Genomic DNA, 17,500 nt, shown 5'->3' with positions numbered 1-17,500 from the left:
CCATGGACACACTAACACAACCTCCACCAAAGCCTTGTCAAACTATCACCAGGCTCATAACACTACCCATGGACACACTAACACAACCTCCACCAAAGCCTTGTCACACTATCACCAGGCTCATAACACTACCCATGGACACACTAACACAACCTCCACCAAAGCCTTGCCAAACTATCACCAGGCTCATAACACTACCCATGGACACACTAACACAACCTCCACCAAAGCCTTGCCAAACTATCACCAGGCTCATAACACTACCCATGGACACACTAACACAACCTCCACCAAAGCCATGTCAAACTATCACCAGGCTCATAACACTACCCATGGACACACTAACACAACCTCCACCAAAGCCATGTCAAACTATCACCAGGCTCATAACACTACCCATGGACACACTAACACAACCTCCACCAAAGCCTTGTCAAACGTGGATAGGAGAACCCCGAAATGCTTGAAAGTATAGGCCTAAACACATTATCAGTTTAGTCAGTCAGAAAGGGACGCACGCTCTCAAGGTCTGGTCCGAATACTTCCCCAGCCATTCCATATCATACAGCATCTTTCACAGTCAGAGCAGAACCACCACAGAACGACCGCACTGCTCTGCCCCAAAAGCACTAACTGATTGGTCTGTTTCCAAAGTGTCCGTTCCGTTCAAAGTTACTCAGTCAATCCGTTTTTTCATCCTAATTCGATATTGCTCGTTTACTTTTTATCAGAATGTACCCAAAATCACTAACGATCCTTTTCGGCCCATGCTTCACCGTTTCAGTAAGTTTGATTAAAATCTGGCGGAAACTTTTTGCGTAATCTTGAAAAAACAAAACATTAACGACTGAATCCACTGGCGGAGGAAACAGACTTTGCCTTTGGGGAGAAACGCCATAGGGAATCTTTTTATACTGTATTCTTTTTTTTTCACCCTTGAGCTGTGTTTTATTCCTTGTACAACACGAAGAGGTCAAACGAGGTCAGGTCAGTACTTACGAAGGAGATGATGGCGGCCAGCAGCAGGATCTTCACCAGCAGGTCGTCAAACTGCTCCAGGATCAACTGCAGCAGAGTCTTGCCCTCCTCAGCGGGCAACTCTGAAGGGGGAAAGATGGGGTTGTGAGTGAGCTGCGAATATTCTTTGTTTGTTCCTATTCCTCTGTTTAAATTTTTGTTCCAGAGCCTTAGAATAGGAGAGTGGCCACCTCCATCACAGCGCGCGCCATGTTGCTACCAAAAGACCCGCGCGAAATTCAAATCGGCATTGATACTGTATTTTGGAATTGGTTGTTATGAGAGAGAGAGAGAGAGAGAGAGAGAGAGAGAGAGAGAGAGAGAGAGAGAGAGAGAGAGAGAGAGAGAGAGAGAGAGAGAGAGAGAGAGAGAGAGAGAGAGAGAGAGAGAGAGAGAGAGAGAGAGAGAGAGAGAGAGAGAGAGAGAGAGAGAGAGAGAGAGAGAGAGAGAGAGAGAGAGAGAGAGAGAGAGAGAGAGAGAGAGAGAGAGAGAGAGAGAGAGAGAGTTTTTTGGGGGCTCCGGGTACTTCGAATTCGACATCTTGACCATAACCAGAAAAGAAAAAAAAATACGGTATCAACACCAATTTGAATTTCGCGCGGCGTTTGGTAGCAACATGGCGCCGGTGCTGGACGGCAAACTCCCCTCTGGCTCTGTTTTCGTTCACTCCTCTTCCTCTCCTTCTGTTTCCTAACGTTCAAAAATCCTATCTCACTAACTATCTTATCCTATGTTGCTGCTATCTATTATCTCTTTATCCATATCCTCTATAGTGATCGTATTGTATTCATTGTCTTATGTTCAGTATGTATCATTGTATTGTAGGTATTGTATAAACATTGTATTAGTTTTTGTGGTCTGTCTGTGCAGAAGAGAGGAGAGGAAGGGAGGGAGGAACTGTTTGTATGGAGAGAGGGGAAGAGAGAGAGGGGAAGAGAGGGAGAGAGGGGTGTTGTTTATAGGGGAACCGAGGGGAGGAAAAGAGGGGAGGAGGGAATGTATGGGGGAGAGAGAGAGAGGATAGGGAGGGAAGGAAGAGAAGGGGAGAAAGGGTGAACATAGACGGAAGAAAGAAAGAGAAAGGAATGAAAGAGAGAAAGAGGGAAGAAAGGAAGGGACAGAAATAGAACAAAAGAGGGGGAAAAGGAAGAGAGGAAAGGAAGTATGAGGAGAGAAGGAAGGAGAAGGAAGGGAGAGAGAGAGAGAGAGAGAGAGAGAGAGAGAGAGAGAGAGAGAGAGAGAGAGAGAGAGAGAGAGAGAGAGAGAGAGAGAGAGAGAGAGAGAGAGAGAGAGAGAGAGAGAGAGAGAGAGAGAGAGAGAGAGAGAGAGAGAGAGAGAGAGAGAGAGAGAGAGAGAGAGAGAGAGAGAGAGATAGAGACAGAGAGAGACAGAGAGAGAGAGAGAGAGAGAGAGAGAGATGGATGCATGTTAGGGTGAATGATTTATATATATACCGACAAGAGAGAGAGAGAGAGAGAGAGAGAGAGAGAGAGAGAGAGAGAGAGAGAGAGAGAGAGAGAGAGAGAGAGAGAGAGCTCTAATCTCTCCAAATTTAGCATCAGGTAACATCCTCCGTCACCAGGTGTGTCTCTCTCTCTCATTATGACAACCAAATCCACAATACCAACAATTATAAAAACTTAACATCCCCCCTCACACACAAACACAGAGGTCACCCATACACACTGACACATTGCACGACTTTACAAACACGAGATCCTGCCTGTCCAATCCTCAAGAAACGGACTCACACCCAATCACCTGCCCAATGGTAACCTGAACTTGTACTGACCCCAGAGAATGAAGACAGCGCGATGCATATAGACTAATACATTATAGGAAGACAGGAAGAGAGGAAAAATAAAGAAAGAGAAACCGAGAGAGAGAGAGAGAGATGAGTGTAAGTAGAATTAACATATGAGGTGAATGACAAGTGATTATAAAATGAAAAACAAAACGATGGACACTGAAGAAAATGAATAAACGGAAGAGAAGGAAAAGGAATCATATAAAGAAGAAATGAATAAGAAACGGAACAACAAGGATATGAAAAGAGAAATCAAAGAACGGGAATAAGATAAAGATAATAATAAGATAATTAATAACAGTTATGACGTGAAATACAGAGGAAATAGAACAAGGAATAAGATAAAGATAAGAAGCAAGATAATAGCTGTAATGATGTGAAATGCAAAGGAAATAAAACAGGAATAAGATACAGATGATTAATAAATGGAATATCAAGAAAATGAAAAGAAAGAAAAGAAATTAGTAAAAGAACAGGAACAACATAAACAAGATGCATAATAAGAGATGACAAGAAATGAGAGAAAGAGAAATAAAGATAGACATAATATCGATGAAGAATGCATAATGATAAAAAATGAAGAAATAGGGAGATAAAGAGGAAATAGAATCAGGAAATGAGGAAGTGTAAACAGAAGGAAGGAAGGAAGGAAGGAAGGAAGGGGAAAGAAGAGATGTACCATAAGTGAATTAACAAGAAAATGAAGGAAAATGAAGAAATAGGGAGATAAAGAGGAAATAGAATCAGGAAATGAGGAAGTGTAAACAGAAGGAAGGAAGGAAAGAAGGAACGAACGAAGGAAGGAAGTAAGGAAGGAAGGGGAAATAAGAGATATACCATAAGTGAATTAACAAGAAAATGTAAACAAGAGAGGAAATAGGGAGATAAAGAGGAAATGAAGGAAGGAAGGAAGGAAGGAAGGAAGGGGAAAGAAGAGATATATAAGTGAATTAACAAGAAAATGAAGGAAAATGAAGAAATAGGGAGATAAAGAGGAAGGAAGGAAGGAAGGAAGGGGAAAGAAGAGATATACCATAAGTGAATTAACAAGAAAATGTAAACAAGAGAGGAAATAGGGAGATATAGAGGAAATGAAGGAAGGAAGGAAGGAAGGGGAAAGAAGAGATATACCATAAGTGAATTAACAAGAAAATGTAAACAAGAGAGGAAATAGGGAGATAAAGAGGAAATGAAGGAAGGAAGGAAGGAAGGAAGGAGGGAAAGAAGAGATATACCATAAGTGAATTAACAAGAAAATGTAAACAAGAGAGGAAATAGGGAGATAAAGAGGAAATGAAGGAAGGAAGGAAGGAAGGAAGGAGGGAAAGAAGAGCTATACAATAAAGGAATTAACAAGAAAATTTAAACAATAAATAAAACAGGAATTACACACATACGTAACATGACCTAACCTAACCAATACAATAAAACTTAACCTATACAATAAAAATACAGGTCCCCCACACACATATCTACCCCCTGCCCCCCAAAAAAAAAAAATTCTATGCCCCCCACACTATAAAAAAAAGAATTATCCAGCACCCTTCCTCTCTTTCCCATACCAGAAACCCCATTCCAGATCCCACTACACACAGCTACCCACCCCTTCAATACCCCCGAAAACATTTAACCCACCCCCATATGAAGACCCCAATCCAGTATCCCATAGAAAGACCCCATCCATTACTCTACATACAAATACCCCCTTCCCATATCACCCATACAAATACCCCCTTCCCATATCACCCAAACAAATACCCCCTTCCCATATCACCCATACAAAGACCCCATTCCCATATAACCCATACATCTATCGCTCCGTTTAACCCCCTCTATACAAAAACACTTCCAGTATACCACCCCCATACATCAGACCCCCCCTTCCCGACCCCCCCCCCCCATACAAAGACCCCATTTCCATATAACCCAAACACCTATCGCTCCGTTTAACCCCCTCTATACAAAAACCCTTCCAGTATACTACCCCCATACATCAGACCCCCCTTCCCGACACCCCCCCCCCCATACAAAGACCCCATTTCCATATAACCCAAACACCTATCGCTCCGTTTAACCCCCTCTATACAAAAACCCTTCCAGTATACTACCCCCATACATCAGACCAACCTTCCCGTACCCCCCCCATACAAAGACCCCTTCCAGTACCCCTCATATCTATCCCTCCCTTTAACCCACTCTATACATCCCTTCCAGTACCACCCCCATACATCAGACCCCCCCCCACCCCCATACAAAGACCCCTTCCAGTACCCCTCATATCTATCCCTCCCTTTAACCCCCTCTATACATCCTTCCAGTACCACCCCATACATCAGACCCCCCCCACCCCCCCATACAAAGACCCCAGTCCCATACTCACCATTGGGTCCATATTTCGCCTGGTGGTCCTTCACTTGGGACTCGGTTAATCCTGTTTCGGTCTTCACGCCGAATTTGCTGCAGACCTCCTCGAAGGTGTAGCAGTGGGCGTCTTCCATGGTGCCGGCGCTGCTGGTGGTGGCGTGGTGGCGGTGGTGGCGACGGGGCTGGTGGTGGTAGTGGGCTGTCCTGATCCCTCCGCTCTACTCCGCGACTCTGTGGGGGAGGAGATCAGCTGGTGAGGGACGGAGGGAGTAGGGAGTGAACAAGGACCTATAGAGTATGTAGTAAGTTTGTAATACGGAAGGGAGTAACAGAAAGGATGTAAGGGAAGAGGAAGGAGAAGAAGTGTCTCAAAGAAGGAGGAGAGGAGAGGAAAGGAAGAGGAATAAAAATAAGAGAAGGAGGAATGATGGAAATAAGCTAAAGAGGAAGAAAGAAAGGAAGGAAAAAGAAGGAAGAAAGGAAGGATGGAAAGGATGAAGGAAGGCTGGGAATGAAAGTAGAACAAGAAGAAAAGACTGCAAAAGAAGGAAGAATGAAAGGGAAAGAAGGAAGGAAAGAAAGACTGGAATGAAGGAAATAATTGAAAGAAGGAAGGAAGAGAAAGAAACGTGGCTACATACAGAATGCCGTGGAAGACTTATACATAGCAAGTCCTATTATCAGAATTTTGCTTTCTCGTTGTGTGGTGATGATGATGATGATGGTGGTGGTGATGGTGGTGGTGGTGAGGCTGGTTAAGTAGGGTGTTTTAAGTGTGGTGATAAAACAGTGGTAGTGATGGAGGTGGTGATGATGATGATGATGATGATGGGAACTTAGTGGTGATGATAGAAGTGGTATTGGTGGTGGTGGCAATCTCCCATTCCCTCCACATAGCTGAATGGTGATGAATTGGTGATGAATGCCGGACGTGGTGGTGAATAGCGTATGGGTCAGCTGGGCGTGGTGGTGATGGTGGTGGTGGTGTACTGTGCTGGTGATGAAAGGCGTCTGTGGTGGTGGTGGTGGTGGGAAGGGTTGGGTAAGACGGAGATGGCTAGGGAGGGCAGAATGGAGGTGACTTGGGTGTAGTGATGAAAATGGGTGGTGATGAAAATGGGTGTTGAAAAAAGGTGGTGTATTTAGGTTAGGTGGTGGTGGTGGTAGAGCTCATTCACTAAGAAAAAAAAAAGGCTTGTAGTAGTTAGTAGTAGTAGTAGTAGTAGTAGTAGTAGTCATTAGCGAACAGAGTTGGGGCTAATGACCTCCAAGCTATGAAGCCCTCCATGATTATGTGTCGGGAAAATAAACATGGGTGGAGGTATCATTTATGTAGTAGTAGTAGTAGTAGTAGTAGTAGTGAGAAACTTGCCCTATGAAGACAGCCTGAAGCATTTAAATCTACACTCTCTAGAAAGGCGAAGGCTGCGAGGAGACTTGATCGAAGCCTATAAATGGATGAAGGGCTTTAATAAGGGAGATGTCAATAAGAGTTTGATAGTAAAAGAGCCAGGTAGGACGCGTGGCAATGGTTTTAAGTTAGACAAATTCAGATTCAACAAAGACATAGGTAAGAATTGGTTCACTAATAGAGTGGTGGACGAATGGAACAGGCTTGGGAGCCATGTTGTGGGTGCCAATACCATAGATACATTCAAGAAGAGGTTAGATAAAGCCATGGATGGTGAGGTAAGGTGGGGTTGAGTGTACAGGAGCTGCCTTGTATAGGTCACCCGGCCTCTTGTAGACTCCTTACGTTCTTATGTTCTTATCTAAGTAGTAGTAGTAGTAGAATACAGGATAAAAGTAGATAAGTAAAAGATAATAAGGAAATGACGTGTGTGTGTGTGTGTGTGTGTGTGTGTGTGTGTGTGTGTGTGTGTGTGTGTGTCTCACGGTATAAACAAGGTAAAAACATATAAAGGACAGAAACAGCAACAACAGAAATAATAATAATAATAATAATAATAATAATAATAATAATAATAATAATAATAATAATAATAATAATAATCTTACCATATAATATAAAAAAAAAGAAACTGCAAATCACTTCGTCTATTTTTGGCTTTCCACGCTGTTGTAAGTAATCTCTCTCTCTCAGTGAGTGGCAGATTACCTAATTCAGACGGAAAGATTTGTGATGTGTTTCTCTCTCTCTCTCTCTCTCTCGCATGAATGACAGCTTACAAATGGTTTAGGTTCTTTGAAAGATAGCTGATGGGTTTTATTTTTAACTCTCTCTCTCTCTCTCTCTCTCTCTCTCTCTCTCTCTCTCTCTCTCTCTCTCTCTACACGTTAAGATAGAGAGAGAGAGAGAGAGAGAGAGAGAGAGAGAGAGAGAGAGAGAGAGAGAGAGAGAGAGAGAGAGAGAGAGAGAGAGAGAGAGAGAGAGAGAGAGTATGAATGATATAATAAGCTTAAACGAGAGAGAGAGAGAGAGAGAGAGAGAGAGAGAGAGAGAGAGAGAGAGAGAGAGAGAGAGAGAGAGAGAGAGAGAGAGAGAGAGAGAGAGAGAGAGAGAGAGAGAGAGAGAGAGAGAGAGAGAGAGAGAGAGAGAGAGAGAGAGAGAGAGAGAGAGATGGCCCAAACATGTCAACATAACCAACAAACAGCTTCTCAGACAAACAAACAAACGACACACACACACACACACACACACACACACACACACACACACACACACACACAAACACACACACGTAACATCATAAAGTAATCACCATTAATATTAAGTAAGTCAAACACCACCATCATCACCACCATCACTATCATCACATATGGGAGAAATAGATAATGAAGGAAATAAATAATAATAAGAATAAGAAGCAGAAGAAGAAGAAGAAGAAGAAGAAGAAGAAGAGAAAAGGAGGAGGAGGAAAGTAAGGAAGAAAAGGAAAAGTTAGGTTTAAGAAGTTTCGTTTAGTCGGCGCAACATCTGTGGTCATATGCCGGAGAGAAAAGGATGGAATAAGAAGGAAGGAAGGAATGGGAGAAGGAGAGGAAGAAAAAGAAGGAAGGAGAGTGTCGGAGAAGAGAAGAGGGAGAACAGGGAATAGGAAGGAGGTAAAGAAAATAAGGAAGAGGAAGAAAGAAGAAGAAATAAGATAGTAAGGAATATATAAGTTAAGTGAATGAAGAAGAAAGGAAATGAGAAAAATAAGGAAAATAAAATAAAGGAAAAAATACTGAAAGACGAGATATAAACACACACACACACACACACACACACACACACAAACGTGACGCAAAGTGATTTAAATAAACGTTCATGTGTGTGTGTGTGTGTGTGTGTGTGTGTGTGTGTGTGTGTGTATAAAAACAGGTTTACACACACGCAATGGTGATCAAACAAACGTTCATGGTACACACAATCATACGCACACATGTACACACACAGAAACCGCCAAACGTTTCAAACACACACACACACACACACACACACACACACACACACACACACACACACACACGTTTGTACTCATGAAACTCAACTTAATGCAATTAGCTTTCTCTCTCTCTCTCTCTCTCTCTCTCTCTCTCTCTAAATAATGTTTACAAGGTGGCCTGTTTTCTTTTTGTAATTAGTCTACTCTCTCTCTCTCTCTCTCTCTCTCTCTCTCTCTCTCTCTCTCTCTCTCTCTCTCTCTCAGGCCTTATAACTTTGAAAAGGTGCTTTGTATTACGTAAACTCTCTCTCTCTCTCTCTCTCTCTCTCACACACACACACACACACACACACACACACACACACACGCACACACACGTTTATCTCTCCATCACTATCTCTTCTTAATCATCTTCTCTTCTCCTCCTCCTCCTCCTTATCTCGAGAGCAAGAAGTTGGGAAGTTAAGGTCAGCCGAAAATAGTTGAGTTCCCCCTCCGGCGAACGATAAGGCGGAGCAATGACCGATGCTTTAAGGCAGACGACCTCCGCTGCCCTTGGGAGTCTATAGGCGTTCACAGGGGTTTGTTTTTTGTCATATAGTTTCGTGGGGTTTTCACTTTTTCGTTATTTTATTTATTTTCTGTGGTATTTTTTTATCTGTTTAGGTCTGGGGTTGAATTTTCACTTTTCTTCTTGGTCCAGTTTTTTTTCTTCCTCTTTTTATTATTTTTTATTTTTCATCTTTACATTTTTTTATCTGATCTTTCTTTTTTCTGTTGTGTTTTCATCTCTGTCTCTACTTTTCATCTTCATTTCTCTCTCAAGTTTTCTTCTTTAGTACTTCAAATATCAACTTCTCTCTCTCTCTCTCTCTCTCTGTTGTGTTTTCATCTCTGTCTCTACTTTTCATCTTCATTTCTCTTTCAAGTTTTCTTCTTTAGTACTTCATATATCAACCTCTCTCTCTCTCTCTCTCTCTCTCTCTCTCTCTCTCATCTTCATTTTTTCCACTTCTTCTTTCTCTTCTTTCATTTCTTTCTTATTTTCTGTATCATCTCCATCTTCACTTCTTTTTCTGTGGCCTATGTCCTTAATTTTTTTTTTCTTTGGTACTTAATAGTCTGTCTGTCTTACTAGTGGTGGTAGTGGTGGTGGTGGTGGTGGCGGGGAGATAAGTGGAAGAGATTAGTGGTGATAACAGGTGGAGGTCTGATTTAGTGGTGGTGTGGTGTGGTGGGGTGGTTACGCACATACTCACGCACACACACACATACTTACACACATACATACATACGGAAAGTTACAAGTAGGCAATATATGTTTTTTTTCATCTTGATTGTGTGTGTGTGTGTGTGTGAATTTCCAATATTTCTCAATGGGAATAAAAAAAAACGTACACACACACACACACGCACACACACACGTCTCACAAAAAAAATGAAAGTAGAAAAAAATAACGTACACACACACACACACACACACACGCACACACACACACGTCTTCCAAAAAAATGAAAGTAGAAAAAAAAACGTATACACACACACACACACACACACACATACACACACACACACACACACACGCGCGTCTTACAAAAAAATGAAAGTAGAAAAAAATAACGTACACACACACACACACACACACACACACACACACACACACAGCCTCCCTTTCACCATGTTGCAAGTTCACTGTTTGACGCAACACACACACACACACACACACACACACACACACACACACACACACGTTTTCCCCATGAATGAAGAAATGAGTTGGGGAAAAAAAAAAAAAAAAAAAACGAAGCAAGGTCGACAGTACACACACACACACACACACACACACACACACACACACACACACACACACACACATCCAAAAACACATATAATCATCCCCCTTCCCCCTACCCCCCCTTACCCCCCGAAACACACAAACAAACAAACAAACAAAAATGCGTATAATCGGCGTAGACCCAAAAAAACTTACAAATTAAATCTCCCTCGGCTGACTGCCCATTTGCTTAGGCCTATTTCCACGTGTTGTAGGACGCCCAGGGGAGTGAGGGGCGCGCCGGATCTTGCTCACACCTCACGCACTCTTCCTCTCACACAAGCAAGCGGCGGAACGGGTTATAGGAGGCGTAGCGAGTGATATTGTCGAGAGCGCGCCGGCGTCATGCACCCTCCATCGCGGCCAACGGTACACTGAGCCACGTACGGCAGTCTCGGGTGAATATGTGACGGTCACGATGCGCACTGGACGTAAATATGCCCATTAGCCCATTAAGTAACCTCTCTAGAACCCCTATCACCTGTTTTTCTTGTGTTTTGGTCCCTGGAAAGCATGTTAGTGTGTTTTGTTCTGTTTTGTTGCGTTTCTAAGTCACTTTTGAGTCATGTTTTGGTTCGTTTTTTTAAGGTTTTTAGATGGGGGGGGGGGGGGGGGGAGAGAGAGAGAGAGAGAGAGAGAGAGAGAGAGAGAGAGATTAATTGTGCGTTATGTCCATTAGCTCATTAATTCTTCCCATTAATGAACTATACATTTAATTTGCTTTCTTTTGATACCAAATATATATATATGGTATCAAAAGAAAGCAAATTAAATGTATTATTCATAAATGGAAGAAATAGGGTTGAATACTAAATAAAATAAAATAAATAACATGTATAATAAGACGCTTAAAATAGGTTGATTTATGTAGTGAAATGATTATATAAAAATAGTAACTTTTTATATAGATATCTTAAAATGACTTTCATACAAGATAGTCAACATATTGAAGTGTTCATATATGAATTTTTATGCAGATATATTATTTTTTGTGGCGTCAGGAAGGTTTTTCGTCGCGGCGTGAAATGAGTCAGATTCGGCGAATTTTCGTCGCGACTTCTGGTCAAGCTCGGGCAAAAATCACTGAAGCTAGGAAGGCGTGCTTGGTGGCAAATGAAAGCTCTATTAATACAGATTAATAATCAGAAAAAAATTGGAAAGTACTAAATAAATAAAAAAGTTATAAGCAAAAAACTAGAACGTGTCCAAATCGCGGCAAAAGGGCCGAAAAACAGGCTATTTTGTGACGGCTCGACGACAAACTTGGAATCGAGCTATCAAAAAATACTTCGAGCTGGTCAAACTACATTGCCAAGAGGGGCTACATGCCAAATTACAGCCTTCTAGAGGCAATAGCAAGGCCACACTAGAAAAAAACGCCGAAGTGTCTGGAGTTCGTCAAAATCGCTCTCAAAAGGGTTTACGTTTCGAGCTCTAGCGACGAAACTATTGAGAGTAGGGAAATGTTATGCATCATATTGGAAAGCACATTGGTAGGGCTAAATTAAATTAAATTAAAATATATAACCCTTTCATTTTGCGTCGATTGATACCAAAAACGTTTCTATAGCCCCAGAAATAAGGGAGTTATGGGATTCGCACCAAAGCGGTTGATTTTCCAAAATTCGCAGCTTAATGACAAGCCTAGGGCACCGCAAAATCAAAAGAGTAAGCCTTGCATTACTTGAGACGTCACTGCCTTTGGAAATAGATCCACTAAAGTATCGAAGGGTTTGATAATGTGGGCAAAGGGTAGCAGACGTCCAGTACCTTCATTTTGACCCCTATTGGCTTATTTTGTGTGTTTTAATTACTGGAGAGGTTTATGATCGTGTACCAATCTGTTAGTCCACATCTCATAGTTATTTCAGCGGTCAGTCCCGGGTGCAATGACGAAGGTGATTAGAGTCAATTACCTGTGTTTTGACCCTTATTAACTTCTTTTCTGTGTGTTTTAATTACTGGAGAGGTTAATTAACGTATATACCATTCTGTCAGTCCACATTTCATAGTTATTTCCGCGGTCAGTCCCGGGTGCAATGACGGGCAATTAGATGTCAATTACCTCTGTTTTGACCCTTATTAACTTCTTTTCTCTGTGTTTTAATTACTGGAGAGGTTAATTAACTTGTATACCATTCTGTCAGTCCACATCTCATAGTTATTTCCGCGGTCCCGGGTGCAATGACGAAGGTGATTAGATGTTAATTACCTCTGTTTTGACCCTTATTAATCTATTTTCTCTGTGTTTTAATTACTGGAGAGGTTAATTAACGTGTACCAATCTGTCAGTCCACATCTCATAGTTATTTCCGCGGTCAGTCCCGGGTGCAATGACAGGCAATTAGATGTCAATTACCCCTGTTTTGACCCTTATTAATTTATTTTCTATGTGTTTTGATTACTTAAGAGGTTTACAGCGTGTACCATCCTGTTATCCCCAATCACTATTATCGTATCATCTACCAGACACTTCCGTGGTCCCGGGTGCAATGACAGGCGATTAGAGTCAATTACCTCTGTTTTCACCCTTATTAATTTATTTTCTAAGTGTTTTGATTACTTAAGAGGTTTACAGCGTGTACCATCCTGTTATTCCCAATCACTATTATCGTATCATCTACCAGACACTTCCGTGGTCCCGGGTGCAATGACAGGCAATTAGATGTCAATTACCCCTGTTTTGACCCTTATTAATTTATTTTCTAAGTGTTTTGATTACTTAAGAGGTTTACAGCGTGTACCATCCTGTTATCCCCAATCACTATTATCGTATCATCTACCAGTCACTTCCGTGGTCCCGGGTGCAATGACAAAGGCGAGTCTGGATGCGTCAAGTGTTTACCTTCCTGCCGGCGGGACATATTTGGCTCCCAGATGGCCATTATGCAAGGCAGGGCCGCGGCCTTTTTACCGAGGGTGCCGAGAGTGCCAGAGTATATCAGGACCGGGCGGGACCTGCTTGGGGGGGGAAGGGAAGGGAGGCAGGGAGGACGGGGCAGAAGCAGTGTTGCCATATCATCGTACTCAGCATTGCAAGGAGGCCCAAAACTGTCGGACACACAAATAATGACAGACAATTAAAGTTATTCTTAAAACCGTAAATTACAGACAGAGTTAATCAGGAACAGGTTGAAGGGGACGGAAAGAGAGGCAGGGAGGACGGGGTGTTAACATATATATTGCACTCCGAGGTTTGCATACGAGTTCCCGAGCAAAGCAAATTGATTTCTGCTCTGATTTCTGGTTGATCGCTGAGTGGTGGATGAGTGGAACAAGCCTGGCAGTTATGAGAAGGGGCAGTATTAACATATATATTAGATTTCCAAGTTTGCATACGATTTCCGAGCATAGCAAATTGATTTCTGGTCTGATTTCTGATTGATCGCTAAGTGGTGGATGAGTGAAACAGGCCTGGCAGTCATGAGAAGGGGCAGTACGTGTTAACATATATATTAGATTTCCAAGTTTGCATACGAGTTTCCGAGCATAGCAAATTGATTTCTGGTCTGATTTCTGATTGATCGCTGAGTGGTGGATGAGTGGAACAGGCCTGGCAGTTATGAGAATGGGCAGTGTTAACATATATATCGCATTTCCAAGTCTGCATTCGAGTTCCCGAGCATAGCAAATTGATTTCTGGTCTGATTTCTGATTGATCGCTGAGTGGTGGATGAGTGGAACAGGCCTGGCAGTCATGGAGGGGCGGTGTTAACATATATATTGCACTCCGAGGTTTGCATACGAGTTCCCGAGCAAAGCAATTTGATTTCTGGTCTGATTTCTGGTTGATCGCTGAGTGGTGGATGAGTGGAACAGGCCTGGCAGTTATGAGAATGGGCAGTGTTAACATATATATCGCATTTCCAAGTCTGCATTCGAGTTCCCGAGCATAGCAAATTGATTTCTGGTCTGATTTCTGGTTGATCGCTGAGTGGTGGATGAGTGGAACAGGCCTGGCAGTCATGGAGGGGCAGTACGTGTTAACATATATATTAGATTTCCAAGTTTGCATCCGAGTTCCCGAGCATAGCAAATTGATTTCTGGTTGATCGCTGAGTGGTGGATGAGTGGAACAGGCCTGGCAGTCATTAGAATGGGCTGTGTTAACATATATATTAGATTTCCAAGTTTGTATACGAGTTCCCGAGCATAGCAAACTGATTTCTGGTCTGATTTCTGGTTGATCGCTGAGTGGTGGATGAGTGGAACAGGCCTGGCAGTCATGAGAAGGGGCAGTGTTAACTTATATATCGCATTTCCAAGTCTGCATTCGAGTTCCCGAGCATAGCAAATTGATTTCTGGTCTGATTTCTGATTGATCGCTAAGTGGTGGATGAGTGGAACAGGCCTGGTAGTCATGAGAAGGGGCAGTTAACATATATATTAGATTTCCAAGTTTGTATACGAGTTTCCGAGCATAGCAAATTGATTTCTGGTCTGATTTCTGGTTGATCGCTGAGTGGTGGATGAGTGGAACAGGCCTGGCAGTCATTAGAAGGGGCAGTGTTAACATATATATTAGATTTCCAAGTTAGCATACGAGTTTCCGAGCATAGCAAATTGATTTCTGGTCTGATTTCTGGTTGATCGCTAAGTGGTGGATGAGTGGAACAGGCCTGGCAGTCATGGAGGGGCGGTGTTAACATATATATTGCACTCCGAGGTTTGCATCCGAGTTTCCGAGCATAGCAAATTGATTTCTGGTCTGATTCCTGATTGATAGCTGAGTGGTGGATGAGTGGAACAGGCCTGGCAGTCATGAGAAGGGGCAGTGTTAACATATATATTGGATTTCCAAGTTTGCATTCGAGTTTCCGAGCATAGCAAATTGATTTCTGGTCTGATTTCTGGTTGATCGCTGAGTGGTGGATGAGTGGAACAGGCCTGGCAGTCATGAGAAGGGGCAGTGTTAACTTATATATCGCATTTCCAAGTCTGCATTCGAGTTTCCGAGCATAGCAAATTGATTTCTGGTCTGATTTCTGATTGATAGCTGAGTGGTGGATGAATGGAACAGGCCTAGCAGTCATGAGAAGGGGCAGTGTTAACATATATATTGGATTTCCAAGTTTGTATACGAGTTTCCGAGCATAGCAAATTGATTTCTGGTCTGATTTCTGGTTGATCGCTGAGTGGTGGATGAGTGGAACAGGCCTGGCAGTCATGAAGGGGCGGTGTTAACATATATATTAGATTTCCAAGTTTGCATACGAGTTTCCGAGCATAGCAAATTGATTTCTGGTCTGATTTCTGATTGATCGCTGAGTGGTGGATGAGTGGAACAGGCCTGGCAGTCATGAGAAGGGGCAGTGTTAACATATATATTGCACTCCGAGGTTTGCATTCGAGTTCCCGAGCATAGCAAATTGATTTCTGGTCTGATTTCTGATTGATCGCTGAGTGGTGGATGAGTGGAACAGGCCTGGCAGTCATGAGAAGGGGCAGTATTAACATATATATTAGATTTCCAAGTTTGCATACGAGTTTCCGAGCATAGCAAATTGATTTCTGGTCTGATTTCTGGTTGATCGCTAAGTGGTGGATGAGTGGGACAGGCCTGGCAGTCATGAGAAGGGGCAGTGTTAACTTATATATCGTATTTCCGAGTCTGCATTCGAGTTCCCGACCATAGCAAATTGATTTCTGGTCTGATTTCTGGTTGATCGCTGAGTGGTGGATGAGTGGAACAGGCCTGGCAGTCATGTTAACATATATATTAGATTTCCAAGTTTGCATACGAGTTTCCGAGCATAGCAAACTGATTTCTGGTCTGATTTCTGATTGATAGCTGAGTGGTGGATGAGTGGAACAGGCCTAGCAGTCATGTTAACATATATATTGGATTTCCAAGTTTGTGTACGAGTTCCCGAGCATAGCAAATTGATTTCTGGTCTGATTTCTGGTTGATCGCTGAGTGGTGGATGAGTGGAACAGGCCTAGCAGTCATGAAGGGGCAGTGTTAACATATATATTGGACTTCCAAGTTTAATATCCATGGATAATATGATGTTTGATAGGGTTAGGGTCGAACTGCCTTGTATAGACCGACCGGCCTCTTGCAGACTCACTATGCTCTCAAGATCTTTAGTGACCATAGATGCAAAGGGAAAATAAGAGTGGGAGGAAGTTCACATAGGTCAAATTCTTTAGTGCTGTTGTGATTGATTGATAGTTTATTGTTGCAGGTAAACAATAAGGGAGAAGGGAGGAGTTAGCATGTTATCGAACTCATCATTGTCGGTTTCAAGACCCCAAACTCTCGTCCAAACACAAATAAGGCTAGTCAGTTTTAAGTTATCGTAAAAACTGTTATCTATATATGTTATTTATAAGCAGTCGTGCGTTATAGATAGGAAACCGGGTAGTGCGATAATTAACGTCCTGAGCATGATAAGATATTAGGTGTATCGACCCCACACTCTCGTACTCACACAAACAGCGGTAGGCAGGTCAAGTTATTGTAAAAAAAAGTTATTTATACATGTTTTTATATATATGCAGTTGTTATGAGACATCGGATATTACGATAATGCTCTGAGTACGACATCTTGCATTCAGAAAGTCCCAAAACTCTCGTACTAATCGACAAGTTAAATTATCGCTCAAATCTTTAGCTATAGACGTTTTTTTAATGCAATTGTTATGGGTCAGACGCAAGAGAGTGCGATAATGTTACGAGTACGATATTATGACAAGGCTGGGAAAGGAGCAGACGACGCGGCCAGCTGTTGCACGCGGTAGCCAAGAGCGGGAGACGGTATTTCAAATTCCTTTAATATCTCCGCTAATATCCGTGTGTTGCCGGCTCGGGGGGTCGCCAGCCAAGCCCAGCAATAAGCTAAATAAGCCTTGTGTCTCCAGGCAGTACTATGGCGGCTGTAAGCGAATATCCGACTGAAATAAGACGGCCAAGTGATGAGTCTCAAGGTGGAGCGCTGCCATTGGTCCCCCGGCGCTGACGTCACGGTTCCCCCGGCGCTGATTGGCTGGGGAGCACTCTGACGTCATCGCTAGGGTGCCTGTGATTGGTGGAGGGGCTGGCGGGCTTAAAATAGAGTAGCGCCTTTACGAGTAGCGCGCGAAGG

General features: G+C 42.7%; 1 protein-coding gene and 2 long non-coding RNA genes across 5 annotated transcripts in view; 1 reads left to right on the top strand and 2 right to left on the bottom strand.

Annotated features, from left to right (window-relative positions):
• The window catches only part of LOC126987288 (uncharacterized), a 1,233-nt gene extending 287 nt beyond the window's left edge, over positions 1-946 (bottom strand). The window contains exons 1-2 of the long non-coding RNA XR_007740636.1: positions 418-946; positions 1-285 (exon numbers count right to left, since the gene is read on the bottom strand). The exon at positions 1-285 is cut by the window's left edge and continues 45 nt beyond it. This is a non-coding gene — a long non-coding RNA (uncharacterized LOC126987288). The remainder of the gene's footprint in view (positions 286-417) is intronic.
• The window catches only part of LOC126987285 (calcium-transporting ATPase sarcoplasmic/endoplasmic reticulum type-like), a 65,783-nt gene that overhangs the window by 45,448 nt on the left and 2,835 nt on the right, over positions 1-17,500 (bottom strand). For 2 of the 3 annotated variants that reach the window (XM_050844139.1, XM_050844137.1), the window contains exons 2-3: positions 5,205-5,419; positions 1,000-1,100 (exon numbers count right to left, since the gene is read on the bottom strand). In XM_050844139.1, the coding sequence (XP_050700096.1) occupies positions 1,000-1,100; positions 5,205-5,322 (219 nt within the window). In that variant the 5' untranslated portion in view covers positions 5,323-5,419. Of the gene's footprint in view, positions 1-999; positions 1,101-5,204; positions 5,420-10,568; positions 10,784-17,500 lie in introns of those variants that run through there. The other variant, XM_050844138.1, reaches the window with a different exon arrangement.
• Positions 12,633-15,990, top strand: LOC126987292 (uncharacterized). The gene is made up of 4 exons (XR_007740642.1): positions 12,633-12,824; positions 12,983-13,606; positions 14,148-14,945; positions 15,752-15,990. It is a non-coding gene; the product is annotated as an uncharacterized LOC126987292 (long non-coding RNA).

Source organism: Eriocheir sinensis, chromosome 64 (assembly GCF_024679095.1).
Source record: "Eriocheir sinensis breed Jianghai 21 chromosome 64, ASM2467909v1, whole genome shotgun sequence".
Classification (NCBI taxonomy): Eukaryota; Metazoa; Arthropoda; class Malacostraca; order Decapoda; family Varunidae; genus Eriocheir; species Eriocheir sinensis.
This window is presented reverse-complemented; position numbering and strand designations above follow the sequence as displayed.